This window comes from Cydia amplana, chromosome 4 (assembly GCF_948474715.1).
Source record: "Cydia amplana chromosome 4, ilCydAmpl1.1, whole genome shotgun sequence".
Taxonomy (NCBI): domain Eukaryota; kingdom Metazoa; phylum Arthropoda; class Insecta; order Lepidoptera; family Tortricidae; genus Cydia; species Cydia amplana.
The window spans coordinates 9,659,871-9,677,893 of NC_086072.1; the positions used below are offsets into that span (position 1 = coordinate 9,659,871).

At 46.7% G+C, this 18,023-nt stretch overlaps 1 protein-coding gene across 1 annotated transcript; it reads right to left on the reverse strand.

The window, feature by feature from the left end:
• Positions 1 to 214: 214 nt before the first annotated feature.
• Positions 215 to 16,658, reverse strand: LOC134663216 (agrin-like). Its single transcript, XM_063519603.1, has 16 exons — positions 16,513 to 16,658; positions 15,871 to 16,107; positions 15,010 to 15,225; positions 14,363 to 14,575; positions 13,317 to 13,529; positions 11,380 to 11,480; positions 11,149 to 11,263; positions 9,727 to 9,960; positions 8,233 to 8,398; positions 7,368 to 7,539; positions 5,709 to 5,850; positions 4,937 to 5,197; positions 4,034 to 4,180; positions 2,599 to 2,862; positions 1,794 to 2,337; positions 215 to 374 (listed from the first exon to the last, which is right to left on the reverse strand). The coding sequence occupies exons 1-16, from the start codon at positions 16,625 to 16,627 to the stop codon at positions 215 to 217; spliced, it is 3,300 nt and encodes a 1,099-aa protein (XP_063375673.1). The 5' UTR covers positions 16,628 to 16,658.
• Between the last annotated feature and the right edge of the window lie 1,365 nt (positions 16,659 to 18,023).

The window sequence follows — 18,023 nt, forward strand, 5'->3', positions numbered from 1 at the left end:
ATCGAGTAGCGGAACTATCAGTACGTCTTATCTCAACGGCATAAGACTTTCCGGTCGGTGGCGTCATCTATTGTCAAGTAGCAGTACTGATAGTTCCGCTACTCGATGCTAGATGCTAATAGTCTTTTTGGTACTAAAACTGATGTATGGAGTGAGCACTCTATGTATTTTTTTCTCTATGGCAGAGATGTAGTAGTTTGGTTTGTGTAGAGTACTAGGGGCACACGACCTGCGCGATGTTGCGCGGCGTGCAGGCGCGCAGCCCCTGCCCGCGCAGCGTGAGCCCTCGCGCCGGCGGGATCACGTCGCGCCCGCTCACGCGCAGCCGGTGCACGCAGCCCACGAACCCCGACAGCGAGGGGGCTCCGGGCAGCCTGCCAACACACAACCGACCGACGTATTACCGCCTGTGCACACCGGGTGCGTATGCGCAGACGTGCACGTGCGGGTTGTAATATACAGATGCGTGCACGTCTACGCACAAGTAGCCGGTGTGGCCGGGCCTAAAAAAGTGTCCTGCGTTTTGTACCTCGTTTTTTACCATTAGAAAAATGGTAAACAATATTGACGTGTCTTTTTATTGAATAATATTTTTTTAATAAGTTACAGCAAATATGTAACAATTATAAGCAAGGATATATACCTACTTATTTACATTCTTTTGGTTTCATAAGTAGGTTACCATTTACGGTATAAGCGTTTTTCAATAAAAAAACACATCAAGATTGCTTACCTTTTTTGTAATGCTAAAAAAACGAGGTAGGTACCTACCTAGTAAGGGGACATCTCTTGACACTTCATAGAAACGGATTCCGATTTCAATCCCAACCTGATTAAAGATTATGAGATTTATGAGTATGATTTAAAGACGAGTAATTTAGTAGTTTTGTCTTTTTATCAATTATTTTTCAAAAACTTGGACGACACTGCCACCAACAGCAAATACAGTAGAGTCCGGTTATAACGACGCTCAAGGGACCGCTGATATTCCGTCGTACTAACCGGACGTCGTACAAAACGAACTGCCAATTTTAATATACATATTTTTTTAATCAAAATAATTACGTCATTTTGTATTTATTAATACTTATGCGAAAATCAAAGAAAAAAAACATTTCCTTTAAAATATTTATTTACGTTAGTTTTACAACACTTTGTCTTTGACTTGTGTGTTTAGAAGAAGCCACACTTTTCAAGGTACGCGTAGTCAACTCACTCGTCATCCGCAAATTACTCGGATCCCGTAAAATAAAAAGTCGTAATTCTTGGGGATCTGACGTTGTTTTATCACACAGTTCCTATGGCCATCTCCTGTATCCATCATCAGATCAGCTCGAAGGTACCTACCAAAATATTGCATTGAACCAACTTATGTACATAATTATGTATGTGAGGTTTAAGCTCGATTGAATAATGGGAATCGGGTTTTGTTTAGTTTGCAAGATTACGAAAAGTCACATGACTATTTCATCTTGCTGCGTATACGCAAAAGGGGGAGGGGAGTTAGGTGCGCGGGACGGAGTAAGCTTCTTACCAACTACCTATTTATTTGTAAATACTACGTCGCTCGTCGTTGTAACCGGACTCGAGGGACGGATTTTGAGTCAATTTCCGTCGTTAAAAGCGGTCGGTCGTTATAAGCGGAGTGCGGAGTCGTAATAAACGGTTGTACTTTCATAGTAGCTCATACTAAAACCAAACAAGTGCCTATACTTACGTCGCTATAAGCGGTTGGTTGTTATATGCGAAGTCGTACTAATCGGACTCTACTGTACAACATTTTATATGTTTACCTTTTTGTAATATTCTCCGGCGGACGACCGATGTAGATGAAAGGGTCGACGTCCAGCGAAGTCATCCGGCCCGGCGTCGACCCTCTCGCGGTCGCCTTGCCCATCCGCAACATCCCATCCCTCTTGTAACGTCGAGCAGAAATCTTCGACCGACCGTCAAATCTCACTTTCCCGGCGCGCAGCTCCGTCGGTCCGCTGCCAGCGTTCCAACGTAGCACAGCTTTGTTCTCGCCCAACCCGAGCCACAAGTTATCCCTCGGCCCGGCCGCGCTGAGGAGCGTGCCTTCGTCGCATACTGCGGACACTTCAGCCCAGATATCGAAACGTTTCGCGGGCAGCCTCGTTCGAGCCATCATCCGCGCGAACCCGTCGAACAGGGGCATTCTATATATTTCCTCTACGTCCTCGAATTCATCATAAATCGAATATTCCCCGATCTCATTCGTCAACACCTCCTCCACCTCCTCCACTATCACCGCCGTCGGCTTCGGAACACACTGGGACTGGACTTCGTTCGTTTGCAACGGTGCATCACTGTTCATTTCTGGAAATGTAATCAATCGATACGTCTTAAGATTTAGGTACACGGGTGCTAGCGGATACTTAATGAGTTGTGCGAGTAATGGGGGTGGAGCTAGCTCGTTCTAACGATATCCGACCGGCGGGAGGACGTCGACGCACGCGAGGTCGGGCTCGGGGCTGTCCGGCTTGCCGCTGTCGGTGGTGTCCGCGGAGGCGGGGCCGGGCGTTAGCGATGCAAATGGGGTGCGGGGGCGCGTGAGTGTGAGGCCGGTGGAGCGACTACCTCGCCTAACGTGCGGGCCGGCGTCGGCGCAGGGGCCGAAGGCCTGCACCACGATGTCGGCTTGCGTCCTACAGGCGTGCGTGCGGAGGTGGCAAGCGGAGAGGTAGGTGCGGCCGTCGCTACCGCAGACTGAGGGCGCCCCGGCGGGGCCGCAGTCGCCGCCGCCGCACTCGCACTGCGCGAGCCCGCTGCGCACCACGCAGTACGCGCCGAAGTAGCACGCCATGTGCTCGCAGCTCGTCGCTGGCAGTTGCGTCGATTCCGCTGTACAAAAAAATACGTGTTATTGCGCACAAAGCCCTCAAGCACTACAGCACTTTAGTAAAAACTTGTGATAACATAAAAAAGATAAGATAATATAATTTTAAATGCGTGATACAGTCAGCATCGACTAAATAAAGATAGCCAAAATGGTCAAAGGCGTAATATTTATTTATATTTAACTACTTAAGTGTGTGACGCGTCTAAATGGTACGAGAAAGTTTGTGGTTGGAGCACACCGTATATTTCTGCCCTCGGATGCCAGGCTTGCTCACGCACAGCTCCCCGTCATTTGCTCGCAGTCTTCACTTACTAACTAACCCGAACCAGGCGTGGCTCACTCCGCGATTTCGTCGCTTTGCTACAGGTAGCTAAAAGTACATCCGTTCCACCCCAATTTTGGGGAAAGCCATAAGCCACGCGTGGCGCTGTCGCCACCTAGCGGCTATATCTGTGCTGATCGTAACAGACGCGTTTTGTTAGAGAGTCTTCTGTACTTAGTACTATTATTTATTCTGTGCCCGAACGTCGAACAGCAGTACGTACGATCGAAGCAACCATTGGGCCCGAGCGCGTGTTCGTGGTTGGAGCACACCGTGCATTTCTGCCCCTGGATGCCGGGCTTGCATACGCAGCGCCCTGTCATATGCTCGCAGTCTTCACGTACTAACTAACCCGAATGTCGAACAGCAATAGTACATACGATCGAAGCAACCATTAGGGCCGAGCGCGTGTTCGTGGTTGGAGCACACCGTGCATTTCTGCCCCTGGATGCCGGGCTTGCATACGCAGCGCCCTGTCATATGCTCGCAGTCTTCACGTACTAACTAACCCGAATGTCGAACAGCAATAGTACGTACGATCGAAGCAACCATTAGGGCCGAGCGCGTGTTCGTGGTTGGAGCACACCGTGCATTTCTGCCCCTGGATGCCGGGCTTGCATACGCAGCGCCCTGTCATATGCTCGCAGTCTTCACGTACTAACTAACCCGAATGTCGAACAGCAATAGTACGTACGATCGAAGCAACCATTAGGGCCGAGCGCGTGTTCGTGGTTGGAGCACACCGTGCATTTCTGCCCCTGGATGCCGGGCTTGCATACGCAGCGCCCTGTCATATGCTCGCAGTCTTCACGTACTAACTAACCCGAATGTCGAACAGCAATAGTACGTACGATCGAAGCAACCATTAGGGCCGAGCGCGTGTTCGTGGTTGGAGCACACCGTGCATTTCTGCCCCTGGATGCCGGGCTTGCATACGCAGCGCCCCGTCATTTGTTCACAGTCTTCGCGCACTGATCCGAACGCCGAACATCCGCAAGCTGAAAATGATATGTTTATAAATATAGCAAAAAAAAACATTTAAAACCTCTATATAATTTAATTTCGGGTAGTTTAGTGGTGTTTTATTAATATATCCGTTGACATTTGTTGGGACGTCAGTCTTTCCGTGACCACAGCTGGTGCAACTCAGCTGAAACGTCGGAATTAAAGGTAAAAACAATTAAATTATATCGCGGTAGACCCGTTTGTGTAATTAAATATGTGTACAAAACGCGAGAGTTTAAAGTGTTATATTTAAAACCTCTTTAGCTAGGACATACAGACATAGGACATACAGATATAGGACATTTATATTACTCCGTTTATTATACATATAAAGCCCCTTGAGACATTATGAAGTTTAATCAATCAATCAATCAAAATTCCTATATACATGTTTCAGGGTCAGCATTCAACAAGCCAAATCTTGTCTTATCTAATTACCTTCGGATCACAGACAAGACATCCTCTAGACTGAGCATAGTAACGCTACCCCCTCTGCCACTTATACGGTAGTTTTACTCTATCTTCGAGTCAATCCCGTGCCGTGATTGGTCCGTGTCTTTGAACGGACCAATCACGGCACGGGATTCGCTCACCTCGTCCCCCCGCACCCCCATATTTTTGGCATCATCAGTTTCATGAAATAATTGCTCTAAACTCCGTCTAGAGGATTCCTAGTCTATGCTTCGGATACACGAAATCGTCATTTGTTTCAGATTGACGGTGTAGACAAGCGTTCAAGAGCAACTCACGAATACATCCCATGTGTCCGGTCCCGATCCTGGGCAGGCCCCAGTAGCCGGGCTCGCAGCGGTCGCACTTGAGGCCGCCGACGCCGGGCCGGCAGTCGCACTGGCCGCTGTCGTCGCACTGCTCCGACACGGAGCCGAGCCGGTGGCAGCCGCACTGCGACGGGCAGCCGCTGCCTCCCGGCCCGCGCGCCGGCGTCACCCCGTCGGCGCAGCAGCCGTGCCATGATTCTTGGCAGGTCTTTTTCTCGGGTTGAGTTTTGTCTGAAAGAATAAATAATCGCGCGTTTATTACATCAAGCCGCAGCTGATGAAATTTATTTTTATAAAACATGTTTTGCCGCGTCTGATAGGAACGTTACTTAGGTACCTAAATAAAGCAAAGAGACGTTTTGGATCATACCTATAATAAGTCTTGATCTTGACGTCTTGAATTGTGGTCGTAGCAAGATTAAAAGCCCAGTTTGAATATGAATTCGCGACTTTAGTTCAAGGATATTATGTGTTTAATTTTATCGAATTATTATTTGTAATAGTGAGAAGTAACAATAAAGTTTTATTACTGTATTTACTTATTACATCTTATTACATATATCTTTGGTGACAACCAGGCAAAGCCCTGGCTGGACTAACCGCTCAAGAAAAGTCTTTTGCTTTGCAAAGCAGAGGATATCAAAGAGTAACTGATATCAGATAGAACTTTGGTCGGGTCTTATAGCACTTTTTTATGCTCCATCTGGCGGTAAGAAAATAATTAATACAAAGGGTCAGGTACCTTTTCTGCAGCAGCGGGCTGCTTTAGTGGTGTGATGGCAATAACTGCCGATGGGGCAGTCCTTGCGATGTGGGCCGCCGCCGCAGTCCACGGGTCGCCCTTCTGCGTCCGTCACCGGCTCGTCGTCGCCACACGGTCGGAACTGTACAATTACAGAAATACTTTTTTAATCCAAGTTGACGTTTACCTGTGTCCTATAACGTTAAGATGCACATTAATGGGATGGAATGGGAAAGATGTCCCTAAAGATATTATAAGATTAACCACAGGTTATCACATACGATACGACTTCTTTGTCGTTGCACTTCTATCAAGTCGTTCAGTTTTCTGTATCTTTTAATACCTTAGTCACCTTAGTGTCTAAAAACACTAATTGTGCTACTTTCAACCAAAAGGGTACTTATTGTCGTTTGTCAATATAGCGCTATTTCCATAAAGCTTCAATTTGAAATCAACCTTATCGACCACCGGCAATGTGGTAACTTTTAGTTAAAACGTCACAATGATTAGTGTACCTCGAGCCCTCGACACAGCGCCAGCGGCCGCAGCCGCAGCTCCTCCTGCCGGCGGCACGACTCTAACTTCATGTGGCAGAGCGTGGGGTACAGGCGCAGGTCGGACGCGCACACGGGCGCCGACGTCACAATGATTGGTGTACCTCGAGCCCTCGACACAGCGCCAGCGGCCGCAGCCGCAGCTCCTCCTGCCGGCGGCACGACTCTAACTTCATGTGGCAGAGCGTGGGGTACAGGCGCAGGTCGGACGCGCACACGGGCGCCGACGTCACAATGATTGGTGTACCTCGAGCCCTCGACACAGCGCCAGCGGCCGCAGCCGCAGCTCCTCCTGCCGGCGGCACGACTCTAACTTCATGTGGCAGAGCGTGGGGTACAGGCGCAGGTCGGACGCGCACACGGGCGCCGACGTCACAATGATTGGTGTACCTCGAGCCCTCGACACAGCGCCAGCGGCCGCAGCCGCAGCTCCTCCTGCCGGCGGCACGACTCTAACTTCATGTGGCAGAGCGTGGGGTACAGGCGCAGGTCGGACGCGCACACGGGCGCCGACGTCACAATGATTGGTGTACCTCGAGCCCTCGACACAGCGCCAGCGGCCGCAGCCGCAGCTCCTCCTGCCGGCGGCACGACTCTAACTTCATGTGGCAGAGCGTGGGGTACAGGCGCAGGTCGGACGTGCACACAGGCGCCGACGTCACAATGATTGGTGTACCTTGAGCCCTCGACACAGCGCCAGCGGCCGCAGCCGCAGCTCCTCCTGCCGGCGGCACGACTCTAACTTCATGTGGCAGAGCGTGGGGTACAGGCGCAGGTCGGACGCGCACACGGGCGCCGACGTCACAATGATTGGTGTACCTCGAGCCCTCGACACAGCGCCAGCGGCCGCAGCCGCAGCTCCTCCTGCCGGCGGCACGACTCTAACTTCATGTGGCAGAGCGTGGGGTACAGGCGCAGGTCGGACGTGCACACAGGCGCCGACGTCACAATGATTGGTGTACCTTGAGCCCTCGACACAGCGCCAGCGGCCGCAGCCGCAGCTCCTCCTGCCGGCGGCACGACTCTAACTTCATGTGGCAGAGCGTGGGGTACAGGCGCAGGTCGGACGCGCACACGGGCGCCGACGTCACAATGATTGGTGTACCTCGAGCCCTCGACACAGCGCCAGCGGCCGCAGCCGCAGCTCCTCCTGCCGGCGGCACGACTCTAACTTCATGTGGCAGAGCGTGGGGTACAGGCGCAGGTCGGACGCGCACACAGGCGCCGACGTGGCCGCCGCAGCGGCCGCGGCTGCGCAATCGAATAGGCACGCGCATCTGCCAAACATTACATGAACTTTAGACCTAGTATGCTATAAAAAGCAAGAAATGCATCACAATATGTTATAGATATCGGCAGGAGAGTCAAGGTGAATGATTAGGTACAAACACAGCTACTTAGAATACTAATCGCAAACGTGACTTAATTGCACCCTAATTTTATTTTATTTGTATTAAATACTTTGAAGAAACCTTTATTCTTGATATAGGCACGAAAAAAGAACACTACTTTAAAATCTTGCTGTCATTGTCGTTACATGTTGCGACTGTTGTTTGCCTGGCGGTCTAACATAAGTTGCGTTCTTGCGCGCGAGTCTATACTTACTTGAAGTCGCGCTTGATGTTTGGAGTCACTCAACTCATGCTAGCATGCGTCTGATCTACAGAGTAGGTTCAGATATTTATAATAATTAGGGAGACAAAAATATGCCAAAAAAGTACTAACGACAGTTGGCACTCTGATACTAATAAATATATTCATAGTCCAGGGATGTTACGAATATCCGCATCCGCATACGCAACCGCGGGACTTCCGCATTATTTTCAACATCCGCATCCGCATAAAATCGATGCGGGTGTTAATGCGGATGTGGAATAGGTCGGTACAGGAACGTCTTAGCACCTTTAAAAATGCGCATCCGCATCCGCGGAGACCAAAAAATCGGCATCCGCAACATCCCTGATTTATACCTTGGTTGACCATTGGAGTCAACCGCGCAAGTAGCTTCATACGCGCATTGGACACGAGCGCACACCGCCGTGCCGGTTGGCTCGCTGGAGTTTTCGTTCTCCCCTCTCTCTCTTTCACTTGAGATCTCGTTTGTTATCTCCGTTATTTTAGCGCTTTTGTTTACACCTGTAAATAATGAAAATATTTATAGAAAAAGACTTCATAAATGAGACGTAACGTTTGTAACCCCAGAGGCACTCTTCTGTGTGGCAGTTAGTTCACTGTTTGCCAAAGCAGAAAAACTTAAATATGCTTACACTTAGGCCGTTTTTGTGCTCTGAATATCGCGCTCTATTTTGTTTTTCGGATTTTTAGAGTAGAAGCGCCTCCGACTCGCGCCACTATCTGACCATGCATTGTATTTCCTTCAGAACGCTAAAAAGGAAGTATTCCGTATTAGGTACCTAACAAAGTTGGTAAAATATGACGCTGGCAGTCCCATTGAGAACTGTTTTTTAGGGTTCCGTACCCAAAGGGTAAAAACGGGACCCTATTACTAAGACTCCGCTGTCCGTCCGTCCGTCCGTCCGTCCGTCCGTCCGTCTGTCACCAGGCTGTATCTCACGAACCGTGATAGCAAGACAGTTGAAATTTTCACAGATGATGTATTTCTGTTGCCGCTATAACAACAAATACTAAAAACAGAATAAAATAAAGATTTGAGTGGGGCTCCCATACAACAAACGTGATTTTTGACCGAAGTTAAGCAACGTCGGGCGGGGTCAGTACTTGGATGGGTGACCGCTTTTTTGCTTGTTTTGCTCTATTTTTTGTTGATGGTGCGGAACCCTCCGTGCGCGAGTCCGACTCGCACTTGGCCGCTTTTTAGGGTTCCGTAGCCAAATGGCAAAAAACGGAACCCTTATAGATTCGTCATGTCTGTCTGTCTGTCCGTCTGTCTGTCCGTCTGTCTGTCCGTCCGTATGTCACAGCCACTTTTCTCCGAAACTATAAGAACTATACTGTTGAAACTTGGTAAGTAGATGTATTCTGTGAACCGCATTAAGATTTTCACACAAAAATAGAAAAAAACAATAAATTTTTGGGGTTCCCCATACTTCGAACTGAAAATCAAAATTTTTTTTTTCATCAAACCCATACGTGTGGGGTATCTATGGATAGGTCTTCAAAAATGATATTGAGGTTTCTAATATCATTTTTTTCTAAACTGAATAGTTTGCGCGAGAGACACTTCCAAAGTGGTAAAATGTGTGTCCCCCCCCCCCCCCCCTAACTTCTAAAATAAGAGAATGATAAAACTAAAAAAAATATATGATGTACATTATTATGTAAACTTCCATTACCATTACCATGTAAACTTCCACCGAAAATTGGTTTGAACGAGATCTAGTAAGTAGTTTTTTTTTATACGTCATAAATCTCCTAAATACGGAACCCTTCATGGGCGAGTCCGACTCGCACTTGGCCGCTTTTCGTTTTTTCATACTACGTACCCGCCGTATTATTCTCCTCCTCCGCACACTCGCCATAGTAGGCGACGCGCACGGGCGGCTCGCCGCGCATGCGCGCCTCGCACGCCGCGCGCTGCAGCGCGCACTCGTGCACGAACGTGCTGCGCGCGCTGGAGCACACGGGCTCGCGCGGCACGTCGGCGCACGGGTTGGAGCACGCGCACTGCCCGCGCGCGCACCAAGTGCCGCTTGGACACTCCACGCCGATGCATGACTCTGGAATCATATTGTAGGTTATTATAATCAATATCAAGCTATCAAAATGGTAACATGTTTATTATTTATTTACTAGCTTAATAATACGTAGGTATTTAACTTTCAAATAGTAAGTTATTTTAATTTTATTATTAAATTAATGTAATTGTTTTTTACGAGTCGCATTTTTGGGCAAAGGCCGCGATCGGTCATCTTATTCCAATTCTGTTTGTCGGTAGCCAGTCTAGTCCATTTTATTAGTACCGCGTAGTTACCCAGCTCGACTCGCCATCGGGTCGTTTCTGCCCTGGTATTTGCCACATATGGTAACATAAGTCTACCTCCAACATGATCGGAGCCTGTGTTCGTCTATGTACTCTTTCATACCAGTTCTCGCTTTTGATGCCTCTCGTATTATCATTCCACATACTTTGTCTTTCTGTCATTCATCGTCTTTCATCACTTTTCAAGGTGGGAGCTCCTTGCTACAACTACTCTATTCTATCTACAGTTTATTTTTTATTTTTGGGGTTGTAATTTTTATTAAAAACAACAACTTATTTTTATTTTCTTTCCAGATTTACAACTTCTTCTTATAGATATTTAAAACTATTGGTTTACACGTTCTCGGTCTTATCTTCTATTGAGGGACATCAATTTATTACATCTTTCTAGGAATACAAGTTTTGCTTTGTTTCGACAATTGATATTTTTGTTATTTTCTTAAATTAATGTTGTATGCTTATTTTAAAATATACCCATTATATTTAACAAGCATACTTTTAATACCTATTTTCATTTTTATTTATCTGTATACATATAATCTTTTTCTTTTCTATAGCTAAATATGTCGCAGTCCCCTCCACCTCTGTGTCGCAGATGTGGTTTACGTGTTTCCCCATTTGATTGAGTTCAGTGGACCACCATGTCATGTTTTGTGCTTTACATTTGTATTCTTTTTTTTTTTGTAGGTTAAATACACACTTGTTGAGTGAACTTTTAAATTTCTTTGCATGCTTACTCCATTCCATACGATTTAGATACCTAGGTAAGTTATGTTATAAGTACCCAAATTATATAGTGCTGCCTATGTTCGAAAAGTTTGAAGTGAGACTATTTGGTCACCATGTCTTTGGTACAGGAATTACGAGTGAGACGGAAAATTTATTAAACTAAATGTAGACATATTTGGTTGAAGTAGTAACTCACCGCAAGAGCCCATATGTTTGACGTGTAGTCGCCGCTTTTCACGGCAAGCTACATCACGCAGCGAGCATATGCTGCTGTAGGTCTTATTATCGTTGCCGCACACTTCTTCGGTTTCCTGAAAAAGTGTAGGTAGGCAATTTGAAAGCTAACCTTTAGAGTGGTCTTTAGGGTCAGCTTCAAATGAAACTAGCTTATTTTTAATCCTGGATAATGCGCAGGATACATACTAACCGTTCCTTCCTCGCAGTGCTTCGGACAGACACAACTTGCTTCTGAAATTCCATCACTTTCACATACAGCATAGAACTCGCATTTCTTGTTCTCACACCCATCTGGAAATGAAACGACATTCGTGAGGAGGTTAAATGTCTATAAAAGTACCTATAGAGAAAGGGAGAAAGGATTTCTATTAAAAAATAAATTCTGGCCAACCATTTCTGTCGATAAAAAATTACACAAATTTAAAACTCCTATTGATCACTGACCCTTCTACATTTTCAACTTTGTTGTAGTACTTTTAGCGATAGAAATGGTTGTCTCTTCAACACACAGAACATATTAAAGAGGTTAGAATGGCTATCGCGCGCAGTTAGTATCGAAACCGGTGTCGCCGCTCGTTCCTCTCCACATTTAGGTACGAGGGGCGTTCAAAATATTCTCGGTATTGATATCTTACGACCTCTTCTAAAATTTCTTTCGTTACTGGCCGCTAAGGTTTATTCATTGACATTAAAAAAAAGTATAATTCGAACCGAGATGGTCTTTTGTTTTTCTGCAATTGCTGAACAAACATGAACATCATGTGCGAATTGACAATGTTAACTAAATTAGAACATCGATGCGTGATAAAATTCTTGACAAAACAGGGTAAAAATCAAAAACCCATAAAAGAGGAAATGGATTGTGTTTACCGTGAGTCTGCTCCTTCTTTATCTACCATTCAAAAGTGGTCAAGCGAGTTTAAACGCGGAAGGGAGAGTATTGAAGATGACCCTAGACCTGGCCGGCCTGTAGTAGCTACTTCACAAGAAAATATTGATAAAGTGGAAAAACTTATATTGGAAGATGGTCGAGTGAAGGTAAAATCTATAGCACAAGTAACCAATCTCTCTATTGGTACCGTACATGATATTATACATGACCATCTTAATATGTCAAAAGTAAGTGCAAGATGGGTTCCGCGAATGCTGACTCGGCTTCAAAAAGACATGCGTGTAGCTTGTTGTTCCGATTTTATTGACCTGTGCGGTGAAAATCCTGATGAGGTGCTGCAAAGAATAGTTACTGGAGATGAAACCTGGGTTCATCATTATGACCCAGAGAGTAAACAAGAGTCCATGCAGTGGCACATTAAGGGTTCAGCTCATCCCAAGAAGTTCAAGGTCATCCCTTCAGCTGGCAAGGTCATGGCCACGATATTTTGGGATTGTGAAGGAGTATTACTAATCGATTATAAAGAAAAAGGTGTAAATATCACAGGACAGTACTACGCTAACATTCTACGTCAATTAAAGGATGTAATTAAAGAAAAGAGGCGAGGAAAGTTAACCAACGCTAACGTTAACGCCCCCGTCCATACTGCTCATATTGCCAAGGCAGCTATTTGTTGAATGTGGGTTTAAAACTGTTACTCACCCACCGTATAGTCCGGACTTAGCCCCCAGCGACTTCTTTTTGCTCCCCAATCTTAAAAAGGATCTGCGTGGAAATAAATTTTCTGACGATGAAGCATTGAAGGCGGCAGTGGAGGAGCATTTTTACACGAAAGATAAAAAATATTTTTACGAGGGATTAAAAATAATAATTGATCGATCTTTTAAGTGTATGAACATAGGGGGGGGGAGTATATTGAAAAATAAAAATATCAAACTTTTCGTACTTGTTTGTTTTCATTCTCATACCGAGAATATTTTGAACACCCCTCGTACTACCACTCGCACAACGGTAGTAAAAACTTGTGTGCGTGGTGAATGGATACGCCTCCTAGACAAATTTGATGTCTGGCTTCTTAATCTGAAGGTTATTGTGGCGCAAAAGGCATGTTTACTTCGTTTTCCGGTCAGCGCGGGCGAGTAGCATGCGAACGTTTGCTCAAAACCCGCGGCGACACGTACCTACCCTGCCCGCATCGCCATTCTAACTTGTTCTGTGGTTCAACATGATCTTACTGCAAGGTCCGTCGTACAGCACGGTGACATCCCTGCGGTGCCGGCACGCCTCGAGCTGCAGCTTGCATCGGTTGCCGTAGGAGATACCATCTGAGCCGCAGACGGGCGCGAACTCGTTGGAGCAGCGCGGACAGCGGCACACGCCGCGCGCGCCCGACGCGACGCACTCGCCGCCGTGGGGGCATACGCGGCCCGCGCAGATACCGTTCGAGCCTGAAGACAATATCATTGTAAGTGTAAGGCCTGAGTTCGGCGGGGCGTGCAGCGTGGCGTCGAGCTCCCAAGTGATTTGAGCAGCGTGCACTAAGACCGCTCTTATACGCTTGCATTTGTTTAACATGCACGCAGCACGCCCCGTCCCGCTGCATGCCCAACTCGAGCGTTCACTCAGGCCTTACACTAAGACCGATAAAATGCAACGAACGCGCTTCATCTATAGGTACCTAGTGCAATTGTTGGGAAAAGCCCGACATTCTGCGAGGGCAAATAGAGGCTCGCTCTCTTTCATACCATAAGATTGGGCGGTGCCACTTCGAATGTTTGGCGGACGGACAAGTTTAGGCATCTACTCGCATTCGCGTTGTGGTGCCATCGGAACCACACACGGACGCAACACAAGCTCGCACGGCGGACAAAACTTACCACGGAGCCCAGCATGGAGGACTCGCAGCAGACTCGAAGAGGCAGGCCGCGCGGCGCAGCTCACACTAGCTGTCATGCGTGCCATCAGAACCACAAATGTGACGCAGCACGGGCTCGTAAAGACACAACTTACCACAAGGTCCAGCATGGAGAACGCGCAGCTCCCTCCCGAGCAGGCAGGCCGCGCGGCGCAGCTCGCACTCGCTATCATGAAGTACCATCAGAACCACAAATGTGACGCAGCACGGGCTCGTAAAGACACAACTTACCACAGGGCCCAGCATGGAGAACGCGCAGCTCCCTCCCGAGCAGGCAGGCCGCGCGGCGCAGCTCGCACTCGCTGTCATGCGTGCCATCAGAGCCACAGACAGGACGCAGCACGGGCTCGTAAAGACACAACTTACCACAGGGCCCAGCATGGAGAACGCGCAGCTCCCTCCCGAGCAGGCAGGCCGCGCGGCGCAGCTCGCACTCGCTGTCATGCGTGCCATCAGAACCACAGACAGGACGCAGCACCGGCTCGCACGGCGGCGGACATGCGCAGACCGCGGCGCCGGCGCCTTCCACGCGGCACTCGGCACCGTGCCGGCACTCCACTTCCGCGCATGGGTTCACTCCTGTCAACAACATTACAAAATCAAAAGAATAACATCAGGATAAATGATAAATAGCATAAAAGAGGAAAAGGAAAAGAAAGAAAGGCTTGGTTCGACCAAAATTAACGATAACCCTATCCTTCCAACTGCACAAACGGGACTGGCATTTTAGAACAAAGTAGACAACGATACAGCATTTGCTTTTTTCTATGGTAATGCACATAGGAAGAAGCAACTGCTGTATCGTCGCACACAGCGTTTTTCCTGCCCGACACTTAAATGTAACAGGATGAGCAATATTACATGATATGAATTTTGAAGACGACCGTCAGCAACTCAGCAGCTTCCTGTTGCGAAAAATCTCAATGTCTCGGGCACTCGTTAAAGTCCCTTGAAGCTAGGTTAGACAAGATATTATAAACGAGGGTGAACTCGACTATAGCCAAATGTCTCACCCGTACTACACTGCCCTTTGAAGATGACCCTCAATTGTTTCCTAGCGCGACATGATTCCCTGTGCATTTGGCACTCGTTGGAGTAGGTCTTGCCGTCAGACGCACACACAGGGGAGAACTCGAGCGGGCACGGCTCTGCGCAGCGGCAAGACGGGGCCCGGTTCTCGTCCAGTTGACACAGTTCTGGATCTGGGCAGGTCACGCCGGCGCACGGATCTGTACAAAAATATGTAGGCATCAGATACAGCATTTCTACGGAAGATTCGGAGAAGAAACATTATTCGATGCATTTGCATACCTTATCTGTATACTTTTCATTTCAAGACATAGGTACCTAATCAAATATTAAATGAGGAAAAATCAATAATAAGAAATATCACGCGAGAACCCCTCTTAGCTGAAGTAAAGGTCTCCATCAAAAGAGACGAAACAATGCCATCGATGGCTAGTGTCACTGATATTCATAGTTTGCCAACCGCATGGGTAATGTCGTCTTCTCATCTGACGAAAACTCAATTCCTTCACCGCTAATACAGTATCTTCGCCCGTATTAGAGCGGGAACCTCAGCATGATGCTTAGTGGTCTGGTGGTGTAGATGTCGGCGGCGTAAGATCAGGCAGATCGTAATGTTCCTGTGTAATGTTTTAACGATAGCATACGATAGTGACATTAAACCAATATATAGGTAGGATAGGTTCGTTAGGTTGCTTTAGATGCCCGAAGGGCAAACTACCCAGAAATAGGAGCCCCGCGTAGCGTGGCTCCGTCGACTCAGGGAACGGGTCAAAGATTTTCACGTTTCACGATATGCCTAGGAATTTCACGATATGCCTGATCTGACATCACTAAAGATTACTTACCACATTTGCCGTAATACTTGAAGGTAATGTTTGTGTTTGTCTCGCAGGCGGCCCTTCGCATCTCGCATTCGCCCGGATAGTCGTGGGCGTCGCTGGCGCAGAGCGGCCGCGAGCCCTCGTGGTCGCCGTAGCTCGGGCACGACGTCGGACACTCGCAGGTGTAGGATTGGGCGTCAGCCGACGGCCGGCATTGGGCGCCTGGGCCGCACGTCACCCCGATGCAGGGGTTAGTTACGTCTGGACAAAAGTGTTACGATGGATCTAACAATAAAACCTGTACCTAAAAATAAACCGATTATCTATCAAAAGATTATCATTTTTCTGGACAATGACATACAGTGATTCTTTTATGTACCTAGTGAAGAAGTAAGGAGTGAAGCAATTAGCAGATATTAGGCGCCTGCAAGTCTGTGTAATAAACCTCCGTTCGAAGTATATTATGAACATAATAAGTAGCTACCTAGGTACATAGGTACATACAACCTAACTAGGTAGGTACCTACTAATACCTATTTAAAAAATATATAAATCAACATTTTCAACTATCAAGATGCTACCTATATGCGCATAGGTTTAAATCGCATATGGTGTTACCTTGGCTCGAGTAAGGCTGGTCACTGGTAATAACAAGACGGTACTCACCACTAGGAAACAGATAGCAACCGCTAGCGGCCACCACCAGCAGAGACAGTAGCGTCGCCCGGACGGTCACCATCCTACCGTACCGTCCTGGCACCTCTTTGCCACCATCACGCATCCTCTTCTCGCATCGTTAGAAAGTGTTAGCGCTAGAATACAAATTATATTTAACAGTTGGGGTTGGGACTGTTATTTACCATTTTGAAAACTTAAATAGGTAAAATATACCTATACAAAAATTACAATTAGTTATCTAGGTAAACCAACAATAGTAGTGAATAGTGATAGGTACATAGAAAAAACAAAATATACCTACTTATGTCAACAGTCTTGTAGCAATAAACCCGCTGCTATTCTAGTATATCTACTAGATTCTTTAAAAAAACAGCGTTCTTTTCTTTAAAAATGTACTAGGTAAGTACTCAATTAGACAGTCGATAACAATGATCGCCGCAATAAATTCGACATATAAGTAGCTACTTATATGTAGAATGTATTAGGTAGGTACCTACTCAATTATTATTTAGGTCACAGAACTGCATTATAAAATAGTAACGATGTTAAAATAGCACAAACTCTGTCAATCGATAACGCGTTGTTTTTGTTAGTAGCAATTTAATTAACGGAGGAATAACCTATGAACAATATAATATGATGACCACTTCAGCCAATAGGTATCGTAGATAGCGCATCCATTTGTGACGTAGAAAGTACATTGAAAGAAATAAGTAAACAATTACCTGCTCACAATGTAGGCCGGTCGAAATCGCAGTGACAGTATCTTTGGCTGAAAGACGAGGTGCGACTGGGGCCACAACTGAATGAACTGTAGACATGCGCAGTGGAGAATCCTTCATAATACATAGAATTGCATATAAACGCTACCTGCTCCCATTAGAGTAAAGGCAATCGGTTATTGGAACTGTGCTTCCCCTTGATGATTAGCTGAACTTGTAGACGGCAGCACAGAAGTGCCCCTATTCATTGGCGCGAAGCATTATGTCAAGTTTCCGTTTTTAGATTTAAGCCACTAGATGGCAGACCCTACTATGCAAAATAGTCTGTGTGAAGTGTAGGGAGCAGCACCTGCTTAGAAGCGTGAATTGTTTTAGCTTTCGATTTAGGTCACGAGATGGCAGACCCTCTAACTAGGGTTGCCAACCGTACTATATTATATATGTAGTATTGTACTATATTTTGGCTCTCTGTACTATACAGGTGGTCCAAACCTTGACATCCAAAAATTTTTTTTAGATTCCTCACATCGTGGGCTATCAGAATATACCCCATGTATGTTAGCCGATTTTTCGTAGTTTTCGAGTTATGTTTTTTTAAACTTTTAACTTTTGTTATGAAATTACGGGGTTCCCGTACAGGGTGGCTAAAAAATAACTGCATTCCCGTTGCCAGGGAGGTTTTGGGATTATACTGGGCAAATTTTATTATGGTACCAACCCCGAAATCGCGAAAAAAAAATTTGGCTTTCATACATTTTGGCTGTGGTCCATTTTCTA